At 30.3% G+C, this 12,687-nt stretch overlaps 1 protein-coding gene across 1 annotated transcript; it reads right to left on the bottom strand.

The window, feature by feature from the left end:
- Window positions 1-1,195: 1,195 nt before the first annotated feature.
- Window positions 1,196-10,514, bottom strand: LOC132753104 (acetylcholine receptor subunit alpha-like). Its single transcript, XM_060743527.1, has 7 exons — window positions 10,350-10,514; window positions 5,947-5,991; window positions 5,351-5,460; window positions 4,684-4,835; window positions 3,389-3,536; window positions 2,693-2,919; window positions 1,196-2,239 (listed from the first exon to the last, which is right to left on the bottom strand). The coding sequence occupies exons 3-7, from the start codon at window positions 5,401-5,403 to the stop codon at window positions 1,716-1,718; spliced, it is 1,104 nt and encodes a 367-aa protein (XP_060599510.1). The 5' UTR covers window positions 5,404-5,460; window positions 5,947-5,991; window positions 10,350-10,514; the 3' UTR covers window positions 1,196-1,715.
- Between the last annotated feature and the right edge of the window lie 2,173 nt (window positions 10,515-12,687).

The following is a 12,687-nucleotide window of genomic DNA, read 5'->3' as shown; positions in this document are numbered from 1 at the left end:
GGGACGAAGACACGAAATGGCAGAAATCAGCCACCATACATATGCGCGGAGATTTCTGAACATCAAAGTTCTGCTTACGCTAGCTTATATGCACGAGCAGGAGTTCTTTTATTGCACGACTTTGTCGTTTTGAACAGGTTGACATGATATATAATCGGCCGTTTGTCTGTTATTGCGCTGTTCTCATTTTAGCCGGGTATTTGTAATAAATAACAAAACAGTAAAACAAATCTTGTAACATTTATCTGTATGTAAGATATTTGCAAACAGAATCGTTGAAAATTGTATCTTGAAAGTAAAAGGAATGAAATAATTATGTATTTTAACAGTAATATAATGTGTGTAACAATAAGGTAGTCGGTGCTTTTCATTGTCCTTCATTTATAACAATTATTTATAATTGTAAAAAATTAAGAATTACATGAATATAGATATTGGCGAAACTTTATATTCCATTTAAAATAAATAATAAAAAATAGGTTTGCCTTATTGATGCATAACGAGTTGTGACCGCGAATGATAGGCCTACTCTTCTAGATAATTAAAACAGAAATATATCAAATATTTGTAAATAAACAACCGGATATAAATATAATAAATATCTCATAATAAAAATTAATATAACAGAGCATCGTTGAAACAAAAGATGTAAATATTTAATGATGACGCTTTATGTACATTTATCTAAATAGTAAATATGTACATACATTAAAGGATAGATAGATCACGAGGTCGTCTACGCTGTCTTGGCAGACACCGGAAATAGTGAAACGGAAGTGAAATTTCTCGACTCATGCGCAAGAGATTAGAGCCATTCTTGTAAAAATTTATTGTCTAAATATTAGAAGTTTTTGGCCTTTGTATTTACATACAAGAGAAAAAAACGATAAATAGACAATACCATGCTATAAAGGGGGAGGGGAAGTCTCTAATAGAGATAAAATTGATAAAAAAATCTATTCGAGATCTTTTTTCATATATAAAAAAACATTCGATTCAATGTTTATCAGTTTGATATTTTCAAACTTGTAAGAGGTAAAAGTATTCCATTCACTTCATTTTATTTCAATATGCATTGATGAGATGTCTGGTAAAGTTGAGGGTGACTGATAATGCTAAATTTATTAGGCATGCACTTTATCAACAGAAATCAACGGAATGACATGATAAAAAACTTAAATTTGATGGTTTCAACATGATAATGATTCAAATACTGACCTGATAACAAAGAATGAAATGAGACAAACCGGATATTAAATCCCATTATGATATATACATGTATACACGAAGTATAAACAAATTTAAAGAAAGGAAAACAACTAACTCCAACAATAACAAAATTAATGTTTTTTTTTCATACCCGTAAATGAATAAATGATATAATTATAAAATATATGCACAAATGAATGCTACAATATCAAAGAAATGTCAGAACTAGGCTCTGAAGCCAGTAAAAGTCAATGTTTTATTGAAATTACAGTGCACACACGTCCGGTCGATATTGAAAATAAAGACCTTGTCATGAACCAGAAGTGACGTCTTTTCTCTCGCAGAATTGATTAACGCTTCACTAAATAATTACAAATGTATCTTCATGCTTATTTCATTTCACCTGCAGAGTGTTGATTATAACGCAACCTTCCGGAAGTTCAGTGATAAGAGTCACATTGTAGCTGTCATCATTTACTTTTAAAAATCTACACACAAATTTAATATTAACTTGACCTTACTGATAGCATGGTCAAAAATATAACGGCAAGAATAAGTCTCAAAAGAATGAAGACCAGTAAACAAAACCTATCAACTGCACAGGATACAAGTTCCCATGATAACTTCCGGTCTATTTCACTACTACAGAGGGCGCCACCGCTGTCCCACGCCTTTGATCGACCACGTGATCTGTCAAATTCATTCTTACTAGTTGAAGCAAAACTGCAATCGGGGCTTATTGTCTTTAAACTAAGTCTTCTCTTAAGAGGATGTTTAAAGTCTGGTGGCGCTTCGATTACATTCGGAGTTTCAATTGAGGGGGAGTCACTCTCATTGGTCGGACTCCTCGGACTACCGGAAGTTGTTTCTCTCTGACGATAGCATGTCAGTGCTAACAACACTATTGCAAGACGTTCATAAATGTAAGTTACACGCCTATTTCTGTCTTTGTAGTGGTAAAGTTTTATTACAACAATTGTCATGAAAGTCTCACATAAACTGAATAACACTAACACCATTGCATATGTTCCTGAAAAAGAAAAGGATGTCTTATTTTTTGTGGAAAGTTTATAATTAGTATATATAAATCATCCGACCATGATAATCATGGTAACATAAAATATCTATTTAATGTTTATGGTTGCATTTTTTTTCCACTTATGCACAACAACAACAACAACGACAACAGCAAAAAGGGATTATAAGCAGATGTCACTATCAAAAGCCCGTAAAAAGCAAAACTAAGCTACAAATACTATCAACTTGCGTATGTTTAACTTACATTAACTGACTAACATTAAAACTAAAATTACGTTTTTTTTTAAAAAAAAAGTGATAAACATATACATGGATACACTATAAACCTTTGAGTCTCCATTTATTATTCAATAGAGGCCGTTGTGTAAAGGTTGCAATAAAAGGTCAAAAATACCAAAAAATACATTTACATATATATGAAGTCTGTAAGAGGGAAAATACATACCTAGAATTGGAATATTCCTGGCTGATATAGGTAATATCTCTAGCAACATGCCTAGTAGGATCACTTCAACTATAAGTATACCTATTGGGTACCCCATCTTGCTGGTAGATTCTACTGGTACCATAAACACAAACACTCCCAGGAAGGAAATGAGAACTAGCGGCATTACCATGGTAACGAGTATCGTCGTGGATCGTCGAGTCATTTTGAATTTAAACAGTAGATTGCTGAAAAAAGTTAATACTAGTAAATGATTACTTCATAAGGCATGCACGATACATACATTATATATTTCAATTGATGGCTGCATCCAAATATTTTAAGATTCTAAACTCTTTTTAATTTAAATTCTGCAATTTTCAAAACTTTAAAAATGCATTTATATCTAATATATTCCTAAAATTGTTTACCTAGTATTTTGCTTTATCCTAAATTAAGATATTTTTTTATATTTTGAATAGGAATACTTGGATAAATCTAAATAAGTCTTAAGAAACTTTCTACTAATGTGTTATATATAAACTAAACAAGGTCCTATATCATAGACCTTTCTCTTTTTGAAGTAATTTGCATTAATTAGAGCAGTTTTTTTTATACTGTTTGCATTATGAAATCAAGAGCTAATATTTGCAATAAACTTATTTGTATTTAGTTGCTATATATATTATTTTGTTGATTAGGACAGTTTGGTATTACCTATGTTCTACTCCACCCACTGTCACATTTTGTTTCGTCACTTCTGATGACGTCATCTTCCATTCATCATTTTCTGCATATTGCTGAGTGTCTATACCACCGGAAACCAGCTCAACAGCACTTGCTGGAAACGACCAGCTTTTTACACCTAAGAAATTAAAAAGTATGTCATTTACAAAAAATATTTTGTACTCCCCTTTATCAATGATACAGCAAATAAAACAATGTAGTTATTCTCTATTCCGTACAATCTATAATTTAAAGAAGAAGAATATTTTGAATTTAGTTTGACAATCTTAACTTTTATCAAAAGGAACGATGAATATAAGATCACAGTTCTTGCATAGACACAATTAAAGAGTAATAATGACCAACATTTTGTTAATGTTGAGAAATTTTCATGGACGTGTTGAATTAATCAGGCATGTGACTGTAGTTCTGTTCTGTTGTCAATACGATTGTGAACATCCATATGGCCTATACATCTATCTCTGGACTTATATTTGTCATGTTACATTTATGGAGAATATCTAAATACAAATGTATTTAAAAAACAACAACATTTTTCCCATTTTTTAAATACTCATTGCTTTCTTTGACATATATAGATGATTATAGATGAACAACACTAGCACTTTGGATTAAAAATTTCAGTTGATGCATCGGATGTGTCTAATACAGATTCAGTAATCAAAGCTGTATGAGCGCATATAAATGTTACTTAACATATCTGTGAATACAATGATGAATGCAGTTTACAAGCCCGGGAAATATATCCTATGTTTTAAAGTAACATTATGCTCATCTAAAGGGTTTTTATAGTATGTGGACGGTGAAAGTCGAAATAAGCATACATTTTGCCATAATTGTTTTCGATTTTATAATTTACATTGCATGGACGACAAGTTTCATTAGACTTTACTTGTGACGTTCATCGGGCTATCTTTTATATTTTAAGTATTCTTACATTTTATCCTATTTCGAATATCAACTATTTGTCAATTACCATTATTACACCCAATCCTTTAAAATATATAATCTATTTAGCTTGACAATGATAAAACGAGCATAGTGTCACTTTAAATACTAGGCATTAACGAATCCCATACTGGACAGGATAATGACGTCACATTATTTCATTTTACATTATAAATAGTTTTCGGTAACCTATGCGATTTGACAAATACGAGTAAAACATTGGATGACTTTTGGGTCTATGCGAGCTTTATTAAGCGTGATACACTTTTTGTGTAAATCTTTTGCATAGTCTCTAACATAATAATAAAATAACTTACTGAGGAAGCATGTTTGTGTATCATATGGATATGATGTAACGTCCATTGAACAGTGGACTGTGAACTCTTCGGATGGCGACCACGTGACCCCTCCAGTATTGTCTATTTCAAACAGCAAAGCTTCATTAGCCAGAATGATGGCGTCGTCAACACTATAATGGTAAAAAAGACATACATGTAATAGAAAATGAATTTGACAATGAAGAAAGAAAGTTAGATCGAAAAAAATCTCTTAAGCATTATTTTGTATTATATTAAGTCGAATAAAAACGGATACAGATTAGATAAATGACATCAATTTGGGCTTGATTGTACCTTATTTCTGTCATATGATATACAACTGATTTGCACCAATCCCTCGAAATATCCATCGATTGGTAACTCTTTCATCTTTGCACGTTTTTGACCAGTACTTTATTGAAAGTTACTCGTCATTTTTAATTATATTACACTTTCTAAATCATTTTTGTTGACCTTATTTTCACATTCAGGTAACACTTGCAAGAAAACTACAGTCTTGTGTTTGTAAAAGACAAACGAAAATATATGGATACTTCGTATGTAATAAGCTATATTTTTTGTTAATTCCATAACATCCCGAACATTCAACATTTTGGTGCCGTGACTAGGATACGACATGATGAATGAATTGATTCAGGAAGATTACCTATTATCTACAATAATTTTCGGATTCCAGCAGTACGTATAGTCGAGATACATTTCAGAAATACCAGAATAGCTTCCGGGTGTCCATGAGAACCGTGTGTCAGTCCAGGACTGAAAAGAGATAATTAAACGTCATTTTTTTAGAAAGAATAGAGCGTACAGATGGAAAAGGTTATGGTTTATTTTTCTTTGTATTCTTTTTCAACTATATATCATTGAAAAATAACAAGTAAAGAAATAAAAGGTCACACACTGATGTTAAACAATTTTAAACCTTGCCACAAATCTTTTCGTAGTAGTAATATGCACCTACCATACTTTATAAATAAAATAAATATTCGAGACATTTACGGCATAATAGACCATTTAATTCAACTTATCGCCTACCGCATCTAACCATCATTAGCTGTCAGCTACCGCGTAGGACCTTCCTATAGGCCTGTAGGGTTATCTCCTTACGAAGATAAAAAAGAAACACATATATTTTAAATAGATGCCGTCTGAGCGTTGCTTTTCTTAAATATTGAAAAAAGTGTTATACTGCTTATAATATATTTTTTTGTATAATCTATATTAAGAACATTATGAAGACCTTACCACGTCAAACCAACCCGTAGCTGAGAATGTTTGAGTTTTCACATCCTGAAAATTGAGAGAATTGAGAGAGTTATACCACATTTAAAAATCTCTACCATATTTCATTTATACATCTCCTTTGTTTGAATTAATACATCTACTTTGTTTGAATTAATATTGTTCATTAATACCTAAATAAAGTAAAACAAAATAACCCATTTATTTTGATACGGCATTAGATATGAAAATAAGTAAAAAGTTTAATTTGGAACACATTATATAATAAAAAGAAATGCTATATTGAATAGTTTTTTTTATCAAACCAGAAGAATTCAAACGCACAATATTAAGGTATATATTTTTATTTCTTTCCATACCAAATCTGCCAAATTATCAGACAATATGAATTTTAATAGGTTGTCAAACGACGGAAGCAGAAAAAAATGTAACAGGTGAAAACTAACGCTGTTACGTTGTATCATCTGTTCTTCTGATTTCAAAAGGAGTAAGTAACATAACGCATTGTTAATAAAACATTACGAACTGGCTCGACAAAGAATCAAACTTAAACTAGGCCTGTGAACAAAATGGAGACGTTTATTTTGAAATTTAGAAGCATGTGTCGAAGCTTACAGATTAGCTTATTTATTAGATTAATACCAAAGATATAATGTTTCTTTAACAAAATTATGTAGGTCTCGCATAATGTTAGCCAATTTGTTTATAACAATATCTGTAGGCCATTACTTTAAATAATGCTTACATGAATTACTGACGGGAATCTGAAGGTGAATTTGATTTTAATGTAACTTATTATTTTGGTTCTCTTTATTTTCGTAACGTACATATTCATTTAGTTCATGAACGTTCTGGGGTTTTCGTATTTCACTATTTCTTTTTTATTTGTATAATGCAATCTTTTTGGTGATTTTATGTCGTATTTGCATTTTAATACTGCAATATTTTAGAAATATCTTTTTGTTTCGTATAATTTTTGAACTTGGAATATTATCTTTTAGTTTTTTTCATTTCGTATTTACACACACACACACACACACATATATATATATATATATATATATATATATATATATATATATATATATATATATATATATATATATATATATATATATATATATATATATATATATATATATATATATATATATATATATATATAATTATACTGTACTCTAAAGTACAATACTTGTGATAATTTTGATTTTTGTGTGTGTATAATTTTGTACAGCGATTGTCTTAATATTCAGTCGTATTAGTCTAGTTACATCAACCAGATATGCATTTTAATCAATTAAAAAAATTGTTTGACATAAGTCTATACATTAATTTTGTAAAATGTTCTTTGAAAAGACATAATTGTGAAAATATCATGCTGCTAATTTTGACCTCATTTTTATCAGGCAAATCTAATACAAGTAAAATGGACTTGGATGGGCAAGATTTTCTATATATCATGTAACTCATAAAAAAAGTCGTAAACACAAAGTAATACTTTTAAATTGCAGTTTTATTTTATAGAAAGAGAGGAGGCATGTTGTACAAAAACAATTATTGAATACAAATTCCTCTGTCAGTGATCATTTGCAAAACTATTTATGACGTTACTTCATTATGCAGTACCTAATCGCTATTTAATTTATTCTTATTTAGGAACGAAATAAAGTAATAAATATTACAGCTTGATTCGGGACTTAGAAAATGCCAACAAAAATAAGAATAACGTAAAAGTCTGATGTGTTAAATCGTAAATATAATCTATTGTAAAAAAGTCTGTTGTAATGTTCGTGATTTATTTTTGATATCAGGGTACCGGTATTGACCTGGTATGTGAAATAATTATCATTAAAGTGTTATCTTCAGTTTCCATAGCAGTTGCATTATTTAATATAACATAAGGACATACAAAGCTACAGTTACAGAAAACAATAGTGCAGTAAAATTATCTAACCAAAATTTGTGATCCATTCTATTTAAACAAGCATGCTAAAACAGATTGTACGCCTGTTTTGATTTTAATTCTTAAACCTTAGGGATACATGGATTTTAATTTAAACCTGCCACTTTTATTTAGAAACAGAAGCGTGTTTGTCAAGGCAAAACATATCTATTCTACACACCTTCCGGATTAAAATACGATTACTGAGTATTAACGTTCAAATGAGATTAGGATTATCCGAAGATATATTACTTAATCACGATCGTTTGATCCTTTTTGAAGAGTTTATGTGTATTTAGCCATGAATGATTGAATTAAATCGAACAAAAGTGAGGAGAAAAATTTGAATGCCAACCAATAGCCATTTGTCGTATGTCCAAATGTTGTATTCAGAATGCAAGTCATTGCTTTAAAGCGGTTTTCTGTTGGAAAACAATTCTGTATTGTTTTAAAGTAAGTATTTGAGTAATTTTGTCTTGGAAAAGTACACAATATATACTGTAAGCCTTATTCAAAAGAGCATCCCGAGAGCTAGTGACGCTGTTCCTAAAAATAGAAGATCGGGAGACGAATTTTCGGCTTTACCTATTTACTTTAAGAGAGCGGACACGTAGATGGGGTTTTCTTCATTGTTAAAATATGTTATCGGCAACAAATTTCATTTTCCATTTTCTATAAATTCTTTTGATTTGACAATTATATGAAACGATTAATATAGAAATAAGATATTTAAACTAGGCCGCTTTAAAACTTATTGAAAATATTTCCACGAAAGTGTTTGATTTTCAATATCATTCATGTTAATGGCTACATGGCTGGTGTGTTGAAGGCATCCTTTGTGTGTCACATTGTCTACTATTTAACCGTATTGTCCGTCAAAATGGTTTAGTTATAATGCAAAAAAATGGAAGTCCACAACAAGAGACGAAGCGACGTAATAAAACTATTATTAACATGAGGTCAATATCTTTTAAATGTATTCCATCAATTTATTTTTAAGTTAGACATTTAAGTAATGTTTGAAATAATTGAAATAATGTGATAAACAGATATTTTTATATTTTGAAAATATAAATGTAATATTTTGAAGTTTTGGTAAAGTACGTGTAATATTTTGATATTTTGGTTATATAAGTGAACTATTTTGATATTCTTTGGTAAAGTAAGTGTACTATATTTTAATATTTTGATTATATAATGTAAGTGTAGTATCTTAAATTTTTAATTAATGCGAGTAAAATATTTTGATTTTATGTTATGTTTTGATAATGTACGTGTTATATCTGATGTTTGTGTAATATTTTGATATTTTGATAATGATAATGTACGAATAATATTTTGATAATTTGATAATATAAGTGCAATATCTTAATATCCTGATTATATTAATTAGTGCTATTATTTAATAATAGTGTGTGCTTTTTTAAAAATATTTTGATAATGTAAGTGTAATTTTTGATTATGTTAGGGTAATAATTTGATTATGTAATGGTAATGTTTATATTTTTTGATAATGTAAGTGTAATATTTTGATATATCGAGACCATTGGAAAGAAAGTTTAAAAGTTAAATTTGCAGAATCGGTTTGACTTAGTTTGTTCATGAGTGAAGGTACAACATGCACCCTTTCTACGGCTTAAGTAGTATTCAATATTATACTAGTTGTTGAAACGTTCGAATCACCGATTATGATGGACCAGGTAAAAAAAAACAGCACATCAATGAACACTACATTGTAACAGTGCAGCAACTTGATCATGAACCTAAACATGGCAACAGTCTGTTTTTCGTGAAGTACCACTTGTCGAACATAAAGTAAATACTAAATATTCTTTTCATTTAGTTTAGTTTATACTTATTTATATCAGTTTGATTATGTTACGAACTATGAAATTATTGAAACAGTCTCGAATTTGTTCCTGGAACAAACCAGTACTAAGCAAAGACTGTACAGTTTCTTGCTCATGGAAACAATTCAAATCAAGTTGTGTAATAAAGATTTTTTAAAAACATATCCGTCTTGTAAACAAGTAGAACATTACTATAATAATACTATATAGAATGCAATAGTTTTTGAAGGAAATAATAAGAGCTAATTAAATGGTAAGGTGAAAGCGCTTGTCGGACTGACGGACACAATGATTGCAAGATGAATAAGCTAAATGTCTCACCTCATTGCATTTACGAAAAGAAAAACGCAAATGGTCGGACCGAATTGCAATGTATTCTCTAAAATAAGTAACACAAATATTCATGCCTTTCCGATTGTCTTCATATTTGTAATAACGAAAATTTTACAACGCCATCATTTTCCTGCTCCATATCATATCAGAGATTGTCTTCAATGCAGTCCCTTAATTGACACTATACACTCTTAGCTTTTTCTTGCCACATGTTTTAAGGGATACCATATGTAAAAAAATGAATCCTAACAATTTTTTTTTCCACAATGTGTTTTACTCACCAGATGATTAACACTGAGGATTCCGAAGCTAACTGTGACTTGTGTGGTTCCCGCCGGGCGCACTAGATTGTTGTAACCGAATGTCAAAGCTGTGTACAGGGAACCAGCACTTGATGTTGAATACGAATCTAACCATGGAACTATAAATAAATTTGTGTTAAAAATACATAATTATGTACATTACAGGAAAACAATACATATGTTTTAGGTCATATGGTGCATTTCTAGCTTTACTAGTGGAGGAAGACTTCGGATGCCATCTGAGCGTTATTTTCGGCACAACCAGGCACCGACGTTCCGTTAGCTAGCTGGATAGCTTTATTACTTATGAAAGAATCCGATCACGCTTGTGCGGCTCGAATCGCCAGCGGTAAGAGGCAAGTGGTTTGAAGGCAACAATTTGACGTTCTCGTCCACAGACGACCTTTACATTGTTCAAAATGTAAAAAAAAACAAAAAAAAAAAAAAACAATCATGTACTTTGAAAATAGCTTAATATACAAAACTTCCATATCTTTGATGACATTTTGAAATGTTCACATTGCTCAAAATATGAGCAAATGTGTCAACCACATAGTGGTATTTAATATACAGTACCAACATGTGATTAATACATTTGCATATATTTCAAAATATAAAATCAAAATATCAGCAAAATAATGTATCAATCACATAATAACATTGTATAATAAGCAATTCAAAGTACATTATTGTGTTCTATTTCAATCTCTGGAATTATGCTCTCGTACAAAATGCGGAGTAACACAACAGTGTATGGTTTAGAATATAAAATGATTTGTTATAACTTTCTGAGATCTCTTGAAAGTACTTGCAAACACGGGATTAGTAACAATTACCGGCGAAGATGTGGGTACTGCAAGGGATAGATTGTAAAGAAAAAACTTACCAACAATTATTAATATCACACTACATAAGGTTACTATCCCTTTTATATCCATTGCGAAAAGTATTTACAATTTATCACATATCTTAAGTTTAAAATCATTTCGAGGCTTTTTTCCTTTTAGGCTTTGTTGTTTTCTTCCACGCCGCTTTCAATCTATATACATGGACACTTTTTTTCGATGACATCTATTCTGAATTTAAAGTCTTACATAGTTGCTGGTTTATTATTTTAATTATGTACAACATCCCATATATACATGTTTCTACATTTTTGATGACAATGATTAAAATATATTATTTGTATAAAAGTTTCACAGGATAACAGTAAAACAATAATATTCTTCAAATCTACCACACAGTCGATTGTTTGTTGAAATTTAAACTGACCAGGGATTAAAAGATAATCCTTTTATAATATTTCATTGAAAATAAAACAAAATCCGGATTAAATAAAAAAAATTGGCACGGCATTTAAAAAACACATGTACAAAGTTTTAAAAAACGGTATAGTTTAACTTAATACTATTTAGCTGCATGGCTTACTTCCTAAAATTGCACAAATAAAGTTTCACTCCCATATCGTGAATTATCGTAAAGTTTCCGTCGATTTCTGTCTTCAAAATTGCTTTCGCATTTCCGATTCAAATATAAATATACTTATCTGCCAGTAAAATTGCTATCAAATATTTTCCAACTATTACAAGTGATCGTTCAAAATGCTCGTTATGCGATTCAAACGTCCGTATAAACTTAATCTAACAAACATACAATTTGTTATTTTCTATTATATTAAAAAATCTACCTTTGTCATACGTTCTAAACAAAATCCGGATTTATTTTCATCATTATTTAACCATAAAGAATTTAAGGTGGTGTAAGGAGTCTCTTCATCAATTTACACCATAGCACAGAAAAAGTGGAGTACATTTAAATCCTTTACTTATTGTATTTAAATCGCTGATAGTATAGGAAATTTGATCCAATATGATGCAATATGAAAATATATGTCCATAAGATTTTTTAAGATATATTAGATAGGTCATTTTGTGCTCTGACTTGTATTGTATGTGAATGTACTACTCGTTCATATACTTTCTCTGAGACACTCTTTCATATAAGTAATAGAAAGAGCAACGAAACACGAGGTTATCAGATTTGTACGAGAAGGCGTAGCCCCCGAGTATTTATCAGATTGCCTAGTGTTTTTTAATTTTCTTTTTCTTTTGTATCATAGTCAAACATAAAATCACGTTCCCTATTGTCACAAGATGAAACCCCAGAAAAAAGTAACAGATAAACGAACATCTGAATATGATATTTTTTTATCGCGTTTCCTTTTTCTGCCGTCACAATAAGTTTACCCCTTCACAAATGAGCCCAATCAATGGGCATGCTCTGGGTTGTGGGTAACTAATACATGCACTCCAGTTAA

Source organism: Ruditapes philippinarum, unplaced genomic scaffold (assembly GCF_026571515.1).
Source record: "Ruditapes philippinarum isolate M1 unplaced genomic scaffold, ASM2657151v2 ctg3094_1_1_1_1, whole genome shotgun sequence".
Taxonomy (NCBI): domain Eukaryota; kingdom Metazoa; phylum Mollusca; class Bivalvia; order Venerida; family Veneridae; genus Ruditapes; species Ruditapes philippinarum.
Note: the sequence above shows the minus strand (reverse complement) of the source record. Positions and strands in the feature narration are given on the sequence as shown.